The 22,492-nt window shown below is 40.9% G+C and overlaps 1 protein-coding gene across 1 annotated transcript in view; it reads right to left on the bottom strand.

Moving 5' to 3' along the window:
- Positions 1-22,492, bottom strand: part of LOC117513190 (metaxin-1-like) — a 50,068-nt gene that overhangs the window by 7,155 nt on the left and 20,421 nt on the right. The window contains exon 3 of the mRNA XM_034173487.1: positions 19,902-19,971. Within this exon, the coding sequence (XP_034029378.1) occupies positions 19,902-19,971 (70 nt within the window). The remainder of the gene's footprint in view (positions 1-19,901; positions 19,972-22,492) is intronic.

Genomic DNA, 22,492 nt, shown 5'->3' with positions numbered 1-22,492 from the left:
AGATGTTTCTACAGCTTAATTGGAGTCCACCCGGGGTAAATTCAGTTGATTGCACATGATCTGGAAAGACACACACCTGTCTACATACAACCCCTGGCAAAAATTATGGAATCACCGGCCTCGGAGGATGTTCATTCAGTTGTTTAATTTTGTAGAAAAAAAAGCAGATCACAGACATGACACAAAACTAAAGTCATTTCAAATGGCAACTTTCTGGCTTTAAGAAACACTATAAGAAATCAAGAAAAAAAGATTGTGGCAGTCAGTAACGGTTACTTTTTTAGACCAAGCAGAGGGAAAAAAAAATGGAATCACTCAATTCTGAGGAAGAAATTATGGAATCACCCTGTAAATTTTCATCCCCAAAACTATCACCTGCATCAAATCAAACCTGCTCGTTAGTCTGCATCTAAAAAGGAGTAATCACACCTTGGAGAGCTGTTGCACCAAGTGGACTGACATGAATCATGGCTCCAACACGAGAGATGTCAACTGAAACAAAGGAGAGGATTATCAAACTCTTAAAAGAGGGTAAATCATCACACAATGTTGCAAAAGATGTTGGTTGTTCACAGTCAGCTGTGTCTAAACTCTGGACCAAATACAAACATGAGAAGGTTGTTAAAGGCAAACATACTGGTAGACCAAGGAAGACATCAAAGCGTCAAGACAGAAAACTTAAAGCAATATGTCTCAAAAATCGAAAAATGCACAACAAAACAAATGAGGAACGAATGGGAGGAAACTGGAGTCAACGTCTGTGACCGAACTGTAAGAAACCGCCTAAAGAAATGGGATTTACATACAGAAAAGCTAAACGAAAGCCATCATTAACACCTAAACAGAAAAAAACAAGGTTACAATGGGCTAAAGAAAAGCAATCGTGGACTGTGGATGACTGGATGAAAGTCATATTCAGTGATGAATCTCGAATCTGCATTGGGCAAGGTGATGATGCTGGAACTTTTGTTTGGTGCCGTTCCAATGAGATTTATAAAGATGACTGCCTGAAGAGAACATGTAAATTTCCACAGTCATTGATGATATGGGGCTGCATGTCAGGTAAAGGCACTGGGGAGATGGCTGTCATTACATCATCAATAAATGCACAAGTTTACGTTGATATTTTGGACAATTGAAAGGATGTTTGGGGATGATGAAATCATTTTTCAAGATAATGCATCTTGCCATAGAGCAAAAACTGCGAAAACATTCCTTGCAAAAAGACACATAGGGTCAATGTCAACGAGCAGATCTGATTTGATGCAGGTGTTAGTTTTGGGGATGAAAATTTACAGGGTGATTCCATAACTGTTTCCTCAGAATTGAATGATTCCATATTTTTTTCCTCTGCTTGGTCTAAAAAAGTAACCGTTACTGACTGCCATATTTTTTTCTTGATTTCTTATAGTGTTTCTTAAAGCCAGAAAGTTGCCATTTGAAATCAATCAATCAATTCAATCAATTTTTTTATATAGCGCCAAATCACAACAAACAGTTGCCCCAAGGCGCTTTATATTGTAAGGCAAGGCCATACAATAATTATGTAAAACCCCAACGGTCAAAACGACCCCCTGTGAGCAAGCACTTGGCTACTAAATGACTTTAGTTTTGTGTCATGTCTGTGATCTGCTTTTTTTCTACAAAATTAAACAACTGAATGAACATCCTCTGAGGCCGGTGATTCCATAATTTTTGCCAGGGGTTGTATAAGGTTCCACAGTTGACAGTCAGAGCACAAACCAAGCATGAAGTCAAAGGAATTGACCTCAGAGACAAGCCTGTCTGGAGGCACAAATTTGGGGAAGGGTACAGAAACATTTCTGCTGCTTTGAAGGTCCCAATGAGCACAGTGGCCTCATCTGTAAATGGAAGAAGTTCAGATCCACCAGGACTCTTCCTAGAGGTGGCCGCCCGTCTAAACTGAGTGATCGGGGGAGAAGGGCCTTAGTCAGGGAGGTGACCAAGAACCTGATGGTCACTCTGTCAGAGCTCCAGCATTCCTCTGTGGAGAGAGGAGAACCTTCCAGAAGGACTCCCATCCCTGCAGCAATCCACCAATCAGGCCTGTATGGTAGAGTGTCTAGACAGAAGCAACTCCTTAGTAAAAGGCACGTGGCAGCCCACCTGGAGTTTGACAAAAGGCACCTGAAGGACTCTCAGACCAGGAGAAACAAAATTCTCTGGTCTGATGAGACAAAGATTGAACTCTTTGGCATCATGTTTGGAGGAAACCAGGCACCATCCCTACAGTGAAGCATGGTGGTGGCAGCATCATACTGTGGGGATGTTTTTCAGCAGCAGGAACTGGGAGACTAGTCAGGATTGAGGGAAAGATGAATGCAGTAATGTACAGAGACATCCTGGATGAAAACCTGCTCTAGAGCGCTCTTGACCTCAGACCGGAGCGACGGTTCATCTTTCAGCAGGACATTGGGCCTCATGTATCAACGTTGCGTACGCCGATATTTCAGCGTATATGGGGTGTACGCCAAAACAGCTGCGCTACTTGGCATTTATCAATGTGGTCATTGGCGTACGCTGTGCTGAAAATATACACCAGGTCGAGAGGTGGCGTAAATTATACACCAAAATGAACCAACATAATAATCAATCAATCAATCAATTTTTTTATATAGCGACAAATCACAAACAGTTGCCCCAAGGCGCTTTATATTGTAAGGCAAGGCCATACAATAATTATGTAAAACCCCAACGGTCAAAACGACCCCCTGTGAGCAAGCACTTGGCTACAGTGGGAAGGAAAAACTCCCTTTTAACAGGAAGAAACCTCCAGCAGAACCAGGCTCAGGGAGGGGCAGTCTTCTGCTGGGACTGGTTGGGGCTGAGGGAGAGAACCAGGAAAAAGACATGCTGTGGAGGGGAGCAGAGATCGATCACTAATGATTAAATGCAGAGTGGTGCATACAGAGCAAAAAGAGAAAGAAACAGTGCATCATGGGAACCCCCCAGCAGTCTACGTCTATAGCAGCATAACTAAGGGATGGTTCAGGGTCACCTGATCCAGCCCTAACTATAAGCTTTAGCAAAAAGGAAAGTTTTAAGCCTAATCTTAAAAGTAGAGAGGGTGTCTGTCTCCCTGATCTGAATTGGGAGCTGGTTCCACAGGAGAGGAGCCTGAAAGCTGAAGGCTCTGCCTCCCATTCTACTCTTACAAACCCTAGGAACTACAAGTAAGCCTGCAGTCTGAGAGTGAAGCGCTCTATTGGGGTGATATGGTACTACGAGGTCCCTAAGATAAGATGGGACCTGATTATTCAAAACCTTATAAGTAAGAAGAAGAATTTTAAATTCTATTCTAGAATTAACAGGAAGCCAATGAAGAGAGGCCAATATGGGTGAGATATGCTCTCTCCTTCTGCAGCTGCAGCATTTTGAATTAACTGAAGGCTTTTCAGGGAACTTTTAGGACAACCTGATAATAATGAATTACAATAGTCCAGCCTAGAGGAAATAAATGCATGAATTAGTTTTTCAGCATCACTCTGAGACAAGACCTTTCTAATTTTAGAGATATTGCGTAAATGCAAAAAAGCAGTCCTACATATTTGTTTAATATGCGCATTGAATGACATATCCTGATCAAAAATGACTCCAAGATTTCTCACAGTATTACTAGAGGTCAGGGTAATGCCATCCAGAGTAAGGATCTGGTTAGACACCACGTTTCTAAGATTTGTGGGGCCAAGTACAATAACTTCAGTTTTATCTGAGTTTAAAAGCAGGAAATTAGAGGTCATCCATGTCTTTATGTCTGTAAGACAATCCTGCAGTTTAGCTAATTGGTGTGTGTCCTCTGGCTTCATGGATAGATAAAGCTGGGTATCATCTGCGTAACAATGAAAATTTAAGCAATACCGTCTAATAATACTGCCTAAGGGAAGCATGTATAAAGTGAATAAAATTGGTCCTAGCACAGAACCTTGTGGAACTCCATAATTAACTTTAGTCTGTGAAGAAGATTCCCCATTTACATGAACAAATTGTAATCTATTAGACAAATATGATTCAAACCACCGCAGCGCAGTGCCTTTAATACCTATGGCATGCTCTAATCTCTGTAATAAGATTTTATGGTCAACAGTATCAAAAGCAGCACTGAGGTCTAACAGAACAAGCACAGAGATGAGTCCACTGTCCGAGGCCATAAGAAGATCATTTGTAACCTTCACTAATGCTGTTTCTGTACTATGATGAATTCTAAAACCTGACTGAAACTCTTCAAATAGACCATTCCTCTGCAGATGATCAGTTAGCTGTTTTACAACTACCCTTTCAAGAATTTTTGAGAGAAAAGGAAGGTTGGAGATTGGCCTATAATTAGCTAAGATAGCTGGGTCAAGTGATGGCTTTTTAAGTAATGGTTTAATTACTGCCACCTTAAAAGCCTGTGGTACATAGCCAACTAACAAAGATAGATTGATCATATTTAAGATCGAAGCATTAAATAATGGTAGGGCTTCCTTGAGCAGCCTGGTAGGAATGGGGTCTAATAAACATGTTGATGGTTTGGATGAAGTAACTAATGAAAATAACTCAGACAGAACAATCGGAGAGAAAGAGTCTAACCAAATACCGGCATCACTGAAAGCAGCCAAAGATAACGATATGTCTTTGGGATGGTTATGAGTAATTTTTTCTCTAATAGTTAAAATTTTGTTAGCAAAGAAAGTCATGAAGTCATTACTAGTTAAAGTTAATGGAATACTCAGCTCAATAGAGCTCTGACTCTGTCAGCCTGGCTACAGTGCTGAAAAGAAACCTGGGGTTGTTCTTATTTTCTTCAATTAGTGATGAGTAGAAAGATGTCCTAGCTTTACAGAGGGCTTTTTTATAGAGCAACAGACTCTTTTTCCAGGCTAAGTGAAGATCTTCTAAATTAGTGAGACGCCATTTCCTCTCCAACTTACGGGTTATCTGCTTTAAGCTACGAGTTTGTGAGTTATACCACGGAGTCAGGCACTTCTGATGTAAAGCTCTCTTTTTTAGAGGAGCTACAGCATCCAAAGTTGTCTTCAATGAGGATGTAAAACTATTGACGAGATACTCTCTCTCACTTACAGAGTTTAGGTAGCTACTCTGCACTGTGTTAGTATATGGCATTAGAGAACATAAAGAAGGAATCATATCCTTAAACCTAGTTACAGCGCTTTCTGAAAGACTTCTAGTGTAATGAAACTTATTCCCCACTGCTGGGTAGTCCATCAGAGTAAATGTAAATGTTATTAAGAAATGATCAGACAGAAGGGAGTTTTCAGGGAATACTGTTAAGTCTTCTATTTCCATACCATAAGTCAGAACAAGATCTAAGATATGATTAAAGTGGTGGGTGGACTCATTTACTTTTTGAGCAAAGCCAATAGAGTCTAATAATAGATTAAATGCAGTGTTGAGGCTGTCATTCTCAGCATCTGTGTGGATGTTAAAATCGCCCACTATAATTATCTTATCTGAGCTAAGCACTAAGTCAGACAAAAGGTCTGAAAATTCGCAATAATGAAGATGATCAACATGATAAACAGTGCCATTATACAAATCAATGCATGTGTTACATAAATAACACTTTCCTGATTATACTACATAATAATCAATACAAATCCCACTTTTGCGGGATTGCTGGTCTATCGAGCACGATCCGTGGCCACAGCGCTGACCGCAAAGAAAGCGCTGCTCGCCTTTTTGTCCACAGCCTGGAGCCAGAGCAGCGCTGAGCTTAACTTTATGTGGTGTGATCGTTTTAGACAATGAAATTGATCATTACAACTGTAGTGTTGTCATTCCCTTAATTCGCCCGTGCTGCAACCAGGTTTTGTCGTCTCCATTCGTTTGTCACAATAAAATAAAGAAATACATCTTAAGAATAAAGAAATCTGACAGATTAGGCGTGTCTTAATTAATTGAGCGAGCAAATATCCACATGTCAAGAATTATTGACATGTGAAAAGAGAATACAGTGGTCCCTCGCTATAATGCGGTTCACCTTTCGCGGCCTCGTCGTTTCGCGGATTTCTTTAGTCCAATTTTGCATTTTTTTTTTTTTTTAAGTGTTCTGTGTGTCTGTTTATAAGAATCCTGTTGCCCAGAAGAGAAAAGAGCGCCAACAACTACTCATAACTGTGTTTGTCACTCGGAAACAAACACCTGCTGCAGCCAGGTGAGTGGAAAAAGGCGCGGCGTCAGGAAGCAGAGGCACAATCTGTGAAATACTGGTCAGTCACTATTAATAATTTCTTATGTGTCCAACCTCGTACGTTGATCGTTAAAATTAAATTCGTTAGTTCTAAAAGCCATCATAATTATTTATAGGAAAACGTTATATTTTTATTTCTCAAACAAATGTTTGGGCCTGAAAACAGGTTGGTCTTATTTTTCTAATAAGGTTTGAACTTTGAGAGTGTTTACACACGCGAGAAAAGTGAGAAAATGTTCATGTCTGATTAAGAAAGTGTATAAAGTGGTTTTACAGGGTTTTTACAGCTTTAAAACATCTATAATAATTGTAAAAAATAACGCTGACTACGTCGCAGACTTCACTTATTATGGGCTATTTTTAGAACGTAACTCCCGTGATAAACGAGGGACAACTGTAACACTTTTTTGATTATATTACAAAACAATTAATACGACGGCCGCTTTTGACGCTCTATTGGCACGCGTCGTGATTGGTGAAGTTCTTTTTCTTTGCCGTCTTCCTGGCTTCCATGTCGTAAAATGGTGTGTCTGAAGCAGAGTCTGAATATTTATGGGCGTGTTTATTATAATTACAATTGTTTTCACCCGCAGCATTTATCAAGGTCACATCGGGCGTACACTGGAAATGGGCAGTGTCACGTGCCCGTGGCTCAGAAGACAGTGACAAGGAGGAGACACAAATGAGAGGATTAGAAAAATAGAAGTATTTATTTACAATAGTTTAAGTCAAATTAAAAGGTGCAAAGATGTGCAGCTGTGCAAAAAGGCGCTCTGTTACCAGTCGGCGCAGCGAGACGTCCTAAAAAGAGAGAGGGAGAGAACAAAATGAATTAATTGGGCCCAAGAGACAGGGACACCGGGCCCAGGTGCCCCTGATTATGGGCCTGCCCCGCTACAGGACGGCAGGGCCGTCACACCCTCTCCTTTCAAAAGGGAAGTCCACCTAAGGACTTTCCAAACCAATTGCAAACAGCACAATTTTTTCTTTTTTGTTAGTAGTACTACTACATTATATTTTTTTGTTGCACCAAAATTACAATATTTACAACTTACCTATATTTAGCTATACATTTTTTTCCTTTACAAACTACTTTAAAATCTGATAGGACTAAGTTTTTTCTGCTATTTTCCATTATCAAACAAGAGAAGTTCTACTATTTGCTAGGAATCAAATTAGACTTAGCTATACAAGGCTAAAGATGACACCAATTGGTAAAGTCACAAGCTTAGCACGCGACAAAGCATCAGCCAACAAGTTATCACTCTACTGGTGGTTGGCTCTCACTGCGGTATTGTATCACTTCCTGTTCCGGAGCACAGCGGTGTTTTGCTGTATCTGTTAGCTGTTTAATCTGCGCAGTTAGATTGATCTAGTTATCTAGATAACGATTTGTTTCCCAGTGTAATCTTCACGTGCCTTAACTAAAGCACTCCTTCTGCTGAATCACCTCTAAATTATTTACACATTATTCACTTTGCGTGTTTTTAGGAATCCGCTAGCTTAGCGCAGCTACTAGCTCTTAGCCGGTTTAGCATGGCGGCTTCTCCTGTCTCTCCCGCACTTTTCTGCTCTGGGTGTGAAATGTTTAGTTATTCCTCGGCCTCCTTTAGCAGTAATGGTACTTGTAATAAGTGTAGCTTATTCGTAGCTTTGGAGGCCAGGCTGGGCGAATTGGAGACTCGGCTCCGCACCGTGGAAAATTCTACAGCTAGCCAGGCCCCTGTAGTCGGTGCGGACCAAGGTAGCTTAGCCGCCGTTAGTTCCCCTCTGGCAGATCCCAAGCAACCGGGAAAGCAGGCCGACTGGGTGACTGTGAGGAGGAAGCGTAGTTCTAAACAGAAGCCCCGTGTACACCGCCAACCCGTTCACATTTCTAACCGTTTTTCCCCACTCGACGACACACCCGCCGAGGATCAAACTCTGGTTATTGGCGACTCTGTTTTGAGAAATGTGAAGTTAGCGACACCAGCAACCATAGTCAATTGTCTTCCGGGGGCCAGAGCAGGCGACATTGAAGGAAATTTGAAACTGCTGGCTAAGGCTAAGCGTAAATTTGGTAAGATTGTAATTCACGTAGGCAGTAATGACACCCGGTTACGCCAATCGGAGGTCACTAAAATTAACACTGAATCGGTGTGTAACTTTGCAAAAACAATGTCGGACTCTGTAGTTTTCTCTGGGCCCCTCCCCAATCGGACCGGGAGTGACATGTTTAGCCGCATGTTCTCCTTGAATTGCTGGCTGTCTGAGTGGTGTCCAAAAAATGAGGTGGGCTTCATAGATAATTGGCAAAGCTTCTGGGGAAAACCTGGTCTTGTTAGGAGAGACGGCATCCATCCCACTTTGGATGGAGCAGCTCTCATTTCTAGAAATCTGGCCAATTTTCTTAAATCCTCCAAACCGTGACTATCCAGGGTTGGGACCAGGAAGCAGAGTTGTAGTGTTACACACCTCTCTGCAGCTTCTCTCCCCCTGCCATCCCCTCATTACCCCATCCCCGTAGAGACGGTGCCTGCTCCCAGACCACCAATAACCAGCAAAAATCTATTTAAGCATAAAAATTCAAAAAGAAAAAATAATATAGCACCTTCAACTGCACCACAGACTAAAACAGTTAAATGTGGTCTATTAAACATTAGGTCTCTCTCTTCTAAGTCCCTGTTGGTAAATGATATAATAATTGATCAACATATTGATTTATTCTGCCTTACAGAAACCTGGTTACAGCAGGATGAATATGTTAGTTTAAATGAGTCAACACCCCTGAGTCACACTAACTGTCAGAATGCTCGTAGCACGGGCCGAGGCGGAGGATTAGCAGCAATCTTCCATTCCAGCTTATTAATTAATCAAAAACCAAGACAGAGCTTTAATTCATTTGAAAGCTTGACTCTTAGTCTTGTCCATCCAAATTGGAAGTCCCAAAAACCAGTTTTATTTGTTATTATCTATCGTCCACCTGGTCGTTACTGTGAGTTTCTCTGTGAATTTTCAGACCTTTTGTCTGACTTAGTGCTTAGCTCAGATAAGATAATTATAGTGGGCGATTTTATCATCCACACAGATGCTGAGAATGACAGCCTCAACACTGCATTTAATCTATTATTAGACTCTATTGGCTTTGCTCAAAATGTAAATGAGTCCACCCACCACTTTAATCATATCTTAGATCTTGTTCTGACTTATGGTATGGAAATAGAAGACTTAACAGTATTCCCTGAAAACTCCCTTCTGTCTGATCATTTCTTAATAACATTTACATTTACTCTGATGGACTACCCAGCAGTGGGGAATAAGTTTCATTACACTAGAAGTCTTTCAGAAAGCGCTGTAACTAGGTTTAAGGATATGATTCCTTCTTTATGTTCTCTAATGCCATATACCAACACAGTGCAGAGTAGCTACCTAAACTCTGTAAGTGAGATAGAGTATCTCGTCAATAGTTTTACATCCTCATTGAAGACAACTTTGGATGCTGTAGCTCCTCTGAAAAAGAGAGCTTTAAATCAGAAGTGCCTGACTCCGTGATATAACTCACAAACTCGTAGCTTAAAGCAGATAACCCGTAAGTTGGAGAGGAAATGGCGTCTCACTAATTTAGAAGATCTTCACTTAGCCTGGAAAAAGAGTCTGTTGCTCTATAAAAAAGCCCTCCGTAAAGCTAGGACATCTTTCTACTCATCACTAATTGAAGAAAATAAGAACAACCCCCAGGTTTCTTTTCAGCACTGTAGCCAGGCTGACAAAGAGTCAGAGCTCTATTGAGCTGAGTATTCCATTAACTTTAACTAGTAATGACTTCATGACTTTCTTTGCTAACAAAATTTTAACTATTAGAGAAAAAATTACTCATAACCATCCCAAAGACGTATCGTTATCTTTGGCTGCTTTCAGTGATGCCGGTATTTGGTTAGACTCTTTCTCTCCGATTGTTCTGTCTGAGTTATTTTCATTAGTTACTTCATCCAAACCATCAACATGTCTATTAGACCCCATTCCTACCAGGCTGCTCAAGGAAGCCCTACCATTATTTAATGCTTCGATCTTAAATATGATCAATCTATCTTTGTTAGTTGGCTATGTACCACAGGCTTTTAAGGTGGCAGTAATTAAACCATTACTTAAAAAGCCATCACTTGACCCAGCTATCTTAGCTAATTATAGGCCAATCTCCAACCTTCCTTTTCTCTCAAAAATTCTTGAAAGGGTAGTTGTAAAACAGCTAACTGATCATCTGCAGAGGAATGGTCTATTTGAAGAGTTTCAGTCAGGTTTTAGAATTCATCATAGTACAGAAACAGCATTAGTGAAGGTTACAAATGATCTTCTTATGGCCTCGGACAGTGGACTCATCTCTGTGCTTGTTCTGTTAGACCTCAGTGCTGCTTTTGATACTGTTGACCATAAAATTTTATTACAGAGATTAGAGCATGCCATAGGTATTAAAGGCACTGCGCTGCGGTGGTTTGAATCATATTTGTCTAAGATTACAATTTGTTCATGTAAATGGGGAATCTTCTTCACAGACTAAAGTTAATTATGGAGTTCCACAAGGTTCTGTGCTAGGACCAATTTTATTCACTTTATACATGCTTCCCTTAGGCAGTATTATTAGACGGTATTGCTTAAATTTTCATTGTTACGCAGATGATACCCAGCTTTATCTATCCATGAAGCCAGAGGACACACACCAATTAGCTAAACTGCAGGATTGTCTTACAGACATAAAGACATGGATGACCTCTAATTTCTTGCTTTTAAACTCAGATAAAACTGAAGTTATTGTACTTGGCCCCACAAATCTTAGAAACATGGTGTCTAACCAGATCCTTACTCTGGATGGCATTACCCTGACCTCTAGTAATACTGTGAGAAATCTTGGAGTCATTTCTGATCAGGATATGTCATTCAAAGCGCATATTAAACAAATATGTAGGACTGCTTTTTTGCATTTACGCAATATCTCTAAAATTAGAAAGGTCTTGTCTCAGAGTGATGCTGAAAAACTAATTCATGCATTTATTTCCTCTAGGCTGGACTATTGTAATTCATTATTATCAGGTTGTCCTAAAAGTTCCCTGAAAAGCCTTCAGTTAATTCAAAATGCTGCAGCTAGAGTACTGACGGGGACTAGGAGAGAGCATATCTCACCCATATTGGCCTCTCTTCATTGGCTTCCTGTTAATTCTAGAATAGAATTTAAAATTCTTCTTCTTACTTATAAGGTTTTGAATAATCAGGTCCCATCTTATCTTAGGGACCTCGTAGTACCATATCACCCCAATAGAGCGCTTCACTCTCAGACTGCAGGCTTACTTGTAGTTCCTAGGGTTTGTAAGAGTAGAATGGGAGGCAGAGCCTTCAGCTTTCAGGCTCCTCTCCTGTGGAACCAGCTCCCAATTCAGATCAGGGAGACAGACACCCTCTCTACTTTTAAGATTAGGCTTAAAACTTTCCTTTTTGCTAAAGCTTATAGTTAGGGCTGGATCAGGTGACCCTGAACCATCCCTTAGTTATGCTGCTATAGGCGTAGACTGCTGGGGGGTTCCCATGATGCACTGTTTCTTTTTCTTTTTGCTCTGTATGCACCACTCTGCATTTAATTATTAGTGATCGATCTCTGCTCCCCTCCACAGCATGTCTTTTTCGTGGTTCTCTCCCTCAGCCCCAACCAGTCCCAGCAGAAGACTGCCCCTCCCTGAGCCTGGTTCTGCTGGAGGTTTCTTCCTGTTAAAAGGGAGTTTTACCTTCCCACTGTAGCCAAGTGCTTGCTCACAGGGGGTCGTTTTGACCATTGGGGTTTTACATAATTATTGTATGGCCTTGCCTTACAATATAAAGCGCCTTGGGGCAACCGTTTGTTGTGATTTGGCGCTATATAAAAAAAAAATTGATTGATTGATTATCAGAACCTTTAATATGACAAATGTCTAAACTGAATGCCTGTAAAAACAGCGCTTTCAATGTTTTCTTCACACCCAAGTGACCAGAGTCATCATGGGCAACTCTGAGCACATCATCACGAAACATCTCAGGAACAACAATCTGAAAAATGGGCTCACCAACGAAGTCACCATGACATGGGACCCAGTTACGCACCAAGAGACCCTCCTGCATGAAGTACCCATGAGCAGCACTCCGTACCTTGTCACCTGGAAGAACATTTTCAAACAAAACTGAAAGAGTTGGATCAGACTTTTGATGTTGACTCCATTCCTTCACAGAGACAGATGCGGGGAGCTCGGGCAACAAGACTGAGCTCTCAAGCACATCCGACTCAGACGCACGAAATTGAGCGCGTGTCACGACACAAGCCGGAAACACCTCTGGACACTGCTCTTCAAGCAGAGACGACGAGCGTGGCTCAGGGGTCGCCACAGGCAAAGGAGACCTCGGCCACACCGCACTACCAACCAAATCATTGCCTAAAATCAATGAAACCCCAGGAAGCGGCAGAGCGGGGTGCACGCCTACAATCACCAGACCATTAATAAACCCACATTCTAACATAATTGTGTGCCTCGGCACAGAGACCACACCCAGCTCCATCCCATGCATAAGGACAGAGTCACCCGTTTCTGTAGCAGAAAATGGAAGCACAGAAGCCACTATAAACGAGTGTTTAGCCCCTGTGTCACGCAGCATCTTAATATGAACACGCTGCTCGCTCCCCACAATGGACACATACGCATCATGGATGAAAGGAGCAAAAGCTTTATCGAACTTTTCCCTGGACTTATTGTTTGAAGCTGACAGAGCAGGAGCTGAAGGTACGTACATTTTACGCCTGCTTTTAGACTTGAGCGCAGGACACTGAGACTTCCAGTGGCCCGTTGCCTGACAGTAATTACACCTGCTAGAGTGCCCTCTGAATGAAGCAGAGCGACCCTGCACAAAGGTCTGCGAGCAGGAGCAACTTTCACTGACTATAGGCTTGGTCCTAAATGGAAAAATTTCACCCATAGCCCCCTTGTGAGTCAGGACAAAATCATCTGCCAGCTCAGCTGCCTTCAGAGCGGTGCTGGGTTTCTGTTCAGTAACATAAGTATATGCTGAGGAATACAGTTCTTAAACTGCTCCAAGATCATCAACTCTGACAAACCCTCAAAAGTGTCAATATTCAAAGCAGAACACCAACGATTAAATTGACAGGTTAAATCTCTAACAAATTCCACGTGAGTTTGACCTTCATTTTTCTCAAAATTCCTGAATTTCTGGTGATAAGCTTCTGGGACTAATTCGTAGGATTTTAGAACCACAGCCTTTATTTTGGCATAATCCAGACACTCTGCAGCGTTCAACACAGAATAAGCCTCCTGGGCACGACCAGTAAACACGGACTGCAACAACAAAGCTCTATCACAATCCGTCCAATTTTTACCATCTGCAATGCGCTCCAACAAAACGAAAAAAGTATCTGGATCTTTTTCATTAAACTTTGGCATTAGGTGCAGACTAGCACCCACGTCAAAACGCGTTAAGAGCAGGCCTACAAACAGCAGAGGAAAATGATTCTTCACTCACCTCGCCTATAACCTTACCATCCCGAATCAAATTCAGTTTATAGTGTTCCAATTCCAATCTCATTTTTTCAGTCTCTTGTCTGACACATTCCAATTGAACCTCTTTTTCAGCTTCAGTTCTCAGTCTCATTTGTTCCAATTGAAGTTCAGCATCTTTTCTGCTTTTCTCTTGTTCAATTTGCAGCAACATTAATTCCTTACGCTGCTCAAACCTCAGTCCATCAAACGAAACAGACAGCTCGGGTTTAGAATTGACATAAACCCGACTGTTGCTCTCCCCCTCTCAGGACGCCTTTATTAAAGAGCGCAGCAGTGATTATATCTCTAACATCATCTTTGCTTGTGTTTTATTTCCCACTGTAATGCCATAGTGTTTAGCTATCTGCAACAAATGTTTTTTTTGACAGCTTTCCAAAAAACTTTCAGGAGGAGTGGAGAAAAAATGCGAAACAGAAGCCATGGTTACAAAAAAAAAGTAATGTGAACCGAACTGAATACAAACTGCCAAACTCACATAACTGAGGCTGAGGGCCAGCGCGTCCATCGGAGTCCCCCGCCCTGAACTACTTAACCCAAATCTACCTGCTTAACCTAGTCTTCTTGCGGTCTCATATAGTGGGTATTTATGCGCTAAAACCCGATGGGTCTGAGCAGCGACCAGCAAGCTGACAACCCCCAGAACACCACGGACGCACTCCCAAGCCGAAGCTTGTAGCCACGTTCACCGCTAAATAAAAGCAGGCAAATCTCCGTATGAGAAAAGCCACTAAAGCCTAACGAAGGACTCCGAAACACCATGCAGCACGAGACAGCACTTACCTTCACCTCGAATAAAAAAAAAAAAAAAAAAAAAAAAAAAAAAAAAAAAAAAACACAACACAATTTGGCTTCAAACCTCTCGCGTGTCAATCAATCAATTTTTTTTATATAGCGCCAAATCACAACAAACAGTTGCCCCAAGGCGCTTTATATTGTAAGGCAAGGCCATACAATAATTATGTAAAACCCCAACGGTCAAAACGACCCCCTGTGAGCAAGCACTTGGCTACAGTGGGAAGGAAAAACTCCCTTTTAACAGGAAGAAACCTCCAGCAGAACCAGGCTCAGGGAGGGGCAGTCTTCTGCTGGGACTGGTTGGGGCTGAGGGAGAGAACCAGGAAAAAGACATGCTGTGGAGGGGAGCAGAGATCGATCACTAATGATTAAATGCAGAGTGGTGCATACAGAGCAAAAAGAGAAAGAAACAGTGCATCATGGAAACCCCCCCAGCAGTCTACGTCTATAGCAGCATAACTAAGGGATGGTTCAGGGTCACCTGATCCAGCCCTAACTATAAGCTTTAGCAAAAAGGAAAGTTTTAAGCCTAATCTTAAAAGTAGAGAGGGTGTCTGTCTCCCTGATCTGAATTGGGAGCTGGTTCCACAGGAGAGGAGCCTGAAAGCTGAAGGCTCTGCCTCCCATTCTACTCTTACAAACCCTAGGAACTACAAGTAAGCCCGCAGTCTGAGAGCGAAGCGCTCTATTGGGGTGATATGGTACTACGAGGTCCCTAAGATAAGATGGGACCTGATTATTCAAAACCTTATAAGTAAGAAGAAGAATTTTAAATTCTATTCTAGAATTAACAGGAAGCCAATGAAGAGAGGCCAATATGGGTGAGATATGCTCTCTCCTTCTAGTCCCCGTCAGTACTCTAGCTGCAGCATTTTGAATTAACTGAAGGCTTTTTAGGGAACTTTTAGGACAACCTGATAATAATGAATTACAATAGTCCAGCCTAGAGGAAATAAATGCATGAATTAGTTTTTCAGCATCACTCTGAGACAAGACCTTTCTGATTTTAGAGATATTGCGTAAATGCAAAAAAGCAGTCCTACATATTTGTTTAATATGCGCTTTGAATGACATATCCTGATCAAAAATGACTCCAAGATTTCTCACAGTATTACTAGAGGTCAGGGTAATGCCATCCAGAGTAAGGATCTGGTTAGACACCATGTTTCTAAGATTTGTGGGGCCAAGTACAATAACTTCAGTTTTATCTGAGTTTAAAAGCAGGAAATTAGAGGTCATCCATGTCTTTATGTCTGTAAGACAATCCTGCAGTTTAGCTAATTGGTGTGTGTCCTCTGGCTTCATGGATAGATAAAGCTGGGTATCATCTGCGTATCAATGAAAATTTAAGCAATACCGTCTAATAATACTGCCTAAGGGAAGCATGTATAAAGTGAATAAAATTGGTCCTAGCACAGAACCTTGTGGAACTCCATAATTAACTTTAGTCTGTGAAGAAGATTCCCCATTTACATGAACAAATTGTAATCTATTAGACAAATATGATTCAAACCACCGCAGCGCAGTGCCTTTAATACCTATGGCATGCTCTAATCTCTGTAATAAAATTTTATGGTCAACAGTATCAAAAGCAGCACTGAGGTCTAACAGAACAAGCACAGAGATGAGTCCACTGTCCGAGGCCATAAGAAGATCATTTGTAACCTTCACTAATGCTGTTTCTGTACTATGATGAATTCTAAAACCTGACAAACTCTTCAAATAGACCATTCCTCTGCAGATGATCAGTTAGCTGTTTTACAACTACCCTTTCAAGAATTTTTGAGAGAAAAGGAAGGTTGGAGATTGGCCTATAATTAGCTAAGATAGCTGGGTCAAGTGATGGCTTTTTAAGTAATGGTTTAATTACTGCCACCTTAAAAGCCTGTGGTACATAACCAACTAACAAAGATAGATTGATAATATTTAAGATCGAAGCATTAAATAATGGTAGGGCTTCCTTGAGCAGCCTGGTAGGAATGGGGTCTAATAAACATGTTGATGGTTTGGATGAAGTAACTAATGAAAATAACTCAGACAGAACAATCGGAGAGAAAGAGTCTAACCAAATACCGGCATCACTGAAAGCAGCCAAAGATAACGATACGTCTTTGGGATGGTTATGAGTAATTTTTTCTCTAATAGTTAAAATTTTGTTAGCAAAGAAAGTCATGAAGTCATTACTAGTTAAAGTTAAAGGAATACTCAGCTCAATAGAGCTCTGACTCTTTGTCAGCCTGGCTACAGTGCTGAAAAGAAACCTGGGGTTGTTCTTATTTTCTTCAATTAGTGATGAGTAGAAAGATGTTTGTTTGTGTCCCCACAAACAAACAAATGAACGCGCAATCAGCAGGTGCGCACCGGATTCTAATCATGTAATCAGCGCGCGGCAAAGCCCCAACACAAAAACAGGCCTAAAAACAAACTTTAACCAAATAAATTTACAAAAACTAAATGCGCTGACTACAAAAATTAAATTTAAAGGACGAGCTCCCACTCTTGTCACGTGCCCGTGTCTCAGAGGACAGTGACAAGGAGGAGACACAAACGAGCGGATTAGAAAAACAGAAGTATTTATTTACAATAGTTTAAGTCAATAAATTAAAAGGTGCAAAGATGTGCAGCTGTGCAAAAAGGCGCTCTGTTACCGGTCGGCGCAGCGAGACGTCCTAAAAAGAGAGAGGGAGAGAACAAAATTAATTAGTTGGGCCCACTTAAATAAGAGACAGGGACACCGGGCCCAGGTGCCCCTGATTATGGGCCCGCCCCGCTACAAGACGGCAGGGCCATCACAGCAGGTGCACACTGCTTGATACATGTCACGGCAACTTTGGTGTACTTCAAATTTACACCGTAAATTTACGCCACAAGTGCGCAACTTTGATACATCAGGCCCAATGACCCTAAACACACAGCCAAGATATCAAAGGAGTGGCTTCAGGAGAACTCTGTGAATGTCCTTGAGTGGCCCAGCCAGAGCCCAGACCTGAATCTGACTAAACATCTCTGGAGAGATCTGAAAATGTCTGTGCACCCACACTCAGTGGTGGGCACAGTTCTGCTAATCTGTTAATTAGCAAAGCTAACATTTTTTGTTAGCAGATTAGCTTTTCAGCTAATTTTGAAAACCATCAGCAGACCACTTAGCGTCTGCTAAATTTAGTTCTGCTAACACAACAGTCAAAATGATACGTTAGTCCCGATCTGCTGCATGTTTTGCAACAATCAGACAGCTATGAGCTCAGTCCTCCTGCAGCAGAACAGAGAGGAGCAGCCAGGCTGCTGTTGCCAACAAAAAGAAAAAAAAAAGTAGTAATTTACATTCCACATACCACCAGATAGACAGTGGGCAGGAGACATGAAACGCAAACACACTTTTCACTCATGGTTTTACTTCTAAACATCTAATTCCTGACAGTTCATCGACACCAACGGTAACTCATTTTTACAAAGAGGAAATATCGCACATATCATTTAAAGTAATGCGCTAAATTCTGAAGGTCTGAGCTTTAACAGACACACGTGCAGAAAAGTATTATGGGAAATTCAAATGTCTTTTTTGATCACTACCCCCGCCCCTGTCAAAATGCATAGAACACTGCCATCTACTGTGAATAGTGACCAACGTTGGCTGCCATTTGTTGTGAATTACACTTAAACAGAATTTTCAGTTTTGCAAATGGCCTTTTTTGTTTTAACAAATGAAAAGATGTCATATTTACAAATAAATAAACCAGCCAACCAGATAGATGAATAGGTGGGCACTGCTACCCAAAAAGTTAGCTTCAATAACCATTAATCTGCTAACTGAAAAGTGAGCTTTTATAAAGCTAAACCGATAAACCCCTAAAAAAAAATTTTTTTGCGGAAGTTACAGCTAAAAGCTAAACTGATAACAGTGCTTCCGTCTCAGACCAGCCTTCTCTCAACAAGAGAGACCTGGTGACGAGAGAAAGGAAAGGAAAGAAGAGGAGAAAAAAAAAAAAACATTTAAGGCAAGTTAACAGACAAGTTATTGGAATTAACGTGACCTCTGTCATTTTACAAAGTGAAAATATCAGCTATATATTAGTTTTGAAGTAATGCACTAACTTTGAAGGTTTTAGTGTTTACAGACACACATGCTGCAGTGCATTATGGGAAAATTCCCATCTACTAGCCATCCAGTAGATGGCAGCGTGAAGAGCATTTGCCACACATTCTGTAAAAATGCTGAATCACAAACAGAATTTTCAATTTTCAGATTGCCTTTTTTTTTTTTTTTTTTTTACAAATGAAAAAAAATGGCATATTTACAAATAGATTTGTAAAACCCACCACGTTACAGTTACGTGTGTTATATACCAACCATCCACTGATGTCAGGAAACTAATTCTCCCATAATGCATTGTGATGTGTGTCTTTAAAAACATTCAAAATTAGTGCATTACTTTAAAACTAAAACATATAGCTGATATTTTCACTTTGTAAAATGACAGAGGTGACAGTAATTTCCAAAACGTGTCCTTGTTTAAAATTTTAACCATAAGTCAAAACTGTATGCCTGTGCACGAGTTGTGTGATACCCCTGCAAGTCTGTATAATGTGAAAATAATGATCTTTTTCCCCCTCTTCCATTCTCTCTAGTAGCTAGGTCTCCTCTGCTGTCAGAGTATTGAGCTCTACCTCTCATAGCTGTGTGTCTGCTACAAAACATGCAACAGGCAGGCACTAAAATCTATGTTTTCAGACTTTACAAATGTTTTTGACTGTTAAGCTTTATTCACTATGCCTGCAAAAATACATTAGGGGTCTAAAAGTTATCAGAACTAAATTTATCGGAAGTTAATTGGTCCACTGATGATTTGCAAAGTTATCTGAAAAGCTAATCTGCTAACAAAAAGTTAGCTTCAATAATTAGCAGTTAGTAGATTAGCGGAGCTGTGCCCACCACTGAATAGGTGCACCAAGCTTGTGGCATCATATTCAAGAAGACTTGAGGTTGTAATTGCTGCCAAAGGTGCATCAACAACGTATTGAGCAAAGGGTGTGAATAAAAAAAAAAAACACTTTTCATGTTGTCATTATGGCGTGTTGTGTGTAGAATTTTGAGGGGGAAAAAATGAAAGTGATCCATTTTAGAATAAGGCTGTAATATAACAAAATGCGGAAAAGTGAAGCGTTATGAATACTTCCTGGATGCTCTAATTCAGCAGTTTGCCGTCTTCTTCAGGTGATGAAGGCTGCAACACACTTCAGACTGTGGCCATGTGACCTCTGCCTGAGGCGTGTCACCGCCTCCCTTCAATGGAATACTCTGCAAGCGTCACAGTAAGGAGTCTCTCTCTCACCGCTTGGACTCCTCCAGGGATTACAGATCTTATGAAGTTTGAGTGGCGCTCCAGCAAACTTAGCATAGGCCTGCAAACAAAAAGAAAAACAGTCAGTGCAGATGTGGTCACGACTGCCACCACCAGGAGAAATGGTGACTGACTTTAGCCTGTCACAGGCATGTCCAAGTGAAGCCCCACCCACAGCCCAGACAGGCAGGAGCCCAGGTAGATCAATAGATTTCCTGATTGCTGCAACCCCGCCCATGGTCTAGACAGCTACAATCTTTGGACCAATGGGCTTCAGAGGTTTGTATCATTTTACGACAGCAAGAGTTCAGGCTTCGTTATGTAAACATTTTGAAAAAATAAAAATCACAAAATACAGCCCCAAATCCTGACTTTTACAGCAAGGTTTATTTGAACAGGTTTGAGGATGAATGCAGAAAAATACAGTGTAAAGAGTGACACTATACATTAACCCTCTGGAGTCATTTGATGCGGAAACACGTTAAAGTCACATGACAGTATTAAGTGCTTCTCCCATCAACACTCTTAGTTTCCGGTTGAATGTTTGGTGAAAGTGCGGACGTCAATCGACCAGTTTTAAAGTTTTGTTGATCGACCCAGTAAAACCTGAATAATGATGAATCATTTTTACCAGGCTTTTTCCTGAATATTATGTCAATGCGTGGAGCGTCGCTCTGTGCAATCACTCTGTCCAGCACACGTGCGGATGGGAGGTTTTCTCACACTTTCCTGCTCTCTGCCCAGAGCAGTTACAAGGGGAAACAAAACCATGACTTTCCCTTCCTCATTTGGGGGAAAAACCCAGTCATTTGGTGGGAAAAGCACAGCCAAAGCCAAGCAAAATGTTCACAGACCCACATAGTTGGTTGCGGAAGCGCGCTGCGTTCGACACGCACGTGAACATCTGCCTGTTTTGACACCTCTGGCTGGTGGGGAAGGAGGGAAAAAAAAAAAAAACTTTTTCCCTTGGTGGAAACATATGACATCAACCAATGAAAAATCTAGTGATGGGATGAACAACACTGGTGCATCAACACTGTGCCGAGCACACAAGAGTGAAACCCCGTATCGGTGCGCCTATCGCTTTAAGAAAAAAAAGAAAAAAAAAAAATCATGTGAGCGATACAGGAACTGTGTCGTTCAACTGCGCCGCGCCAAATTGTGTTTATAAGGAAACAAACTATCGACATGTTGCAGATTTGTTGGATGGAGTTTTGCTTGCCCTCACCTTGCTCCACTGACTTCATGGCACATTCAAAGACGTTTCCCCAGTCTGGAATAATTTTGATCTTTTGACGCCAAATAAGGTAAATCTTTTTCTCCTTTGGGCATTGTTTAGTGTTATTTTTCCAATTAGATATGTTTGTACTCCTTTTCAATACTGGAAGAATAACCAGAAAACATATCCACACCTTTATCAACTGACGTGTTTATGTTCACCATCTTCATCTGTACCCTGTGAAAGAGTTTTTTCTAAGGCAGGGGAACTGCTGTGTAAGAGGAGAAATCGCCTTGGAGCAAAGCCACTTCAGAAACATTTGTTCCTCAATAAAAATGCATAAATGAATCTATTTTCAGTCTTTTATTTTGTATGCTTTAACACTTAAGTTAAATTTCCATACATAAGTTACAAATTTGCTATATTTTACAAACCAACTCAGTTTAGCATTTACACAAACAAGGTTTTACGCAAATTTTAAACTCTTCTCATGAACAGCTTAACTCGACACACAAATTGAGCACATGAGCTTATGCAATGATGAGATCATATTTTAAATAGAGGACTGGCGATTAACTATTTCACAGGCTGACATTGCGTTTGCAGCACGGTAACTTTTCCATCTTATTTACCTGCAATGATTTTATAAGTACTGCAGGGGTCACTATTGAGCGACCAACAGTGTCAATACAGTGCCAACACAGTTTGTGTAGTGTGTCAATACACTCCTTGAGGTATCATCATCCCATCACTAGAAAAATCACCAACCCCATGTGCACCCCCCCCCCCCACACACACACACACACACACAGACGTTTTTTGAAATTTGTAATTTATATCTGCATTCTAAGTTATAAGATTGGTTTGTTAAACGTTTGGTTTCACAGTAAAAAATTTTGCTATTTGGATTTCATGTTTTTGTGTGAGTTTAGTTTCACTGTGTTAATATAGTACCTCAGACTGACAGAAAAACTGTAAAGTCACACAGGTAAGATAAACTATTGATCTCACAGAGGAGAAATTCACATGTTACGTCAGCTCTTAAAAAAAAAAAACACACAAGATGGGTGCGAGTGGAGGAAAATGTTCATCAAACAGCGTGTGCAAGGATAAGCAATAATAATAATACTTGTAACAGTACAAGACAAGAAAATGAGGTAGAAATAGATTATATATATATATATATATATATATATATATATATATATATATATATATACACACACACACACATACAGGTATAGGTGAGGTTGTGCTTTAACAAAAAAAACAAACAAAAAAACCCCCACAAACTACAAGCAATTGGAGAACGCAAATCTTTGCCAAGGCCATAGGGTCACTGATGTCACATGGAATACCCTTT

Source organism: Thalassophryne amazonica, chromosome 7 (genome assembly GCF_902500255.1).
Source record: "Thalassophryne amazonica chromosome 7, fThaAma1.1, whole genome shotgun sequence".
Lineage (NCBI taxonomy): Eukaryota > Metazoa > Chordata > Actinopteri > Batrachoidiformes > Batrachoididae > Thalassophryne > Thalassophryne amazonica.
Note: the sequence above shows the minus strand (reverse complement) of the source record. Positions and strands in the feature narration are given on the sequence as shown.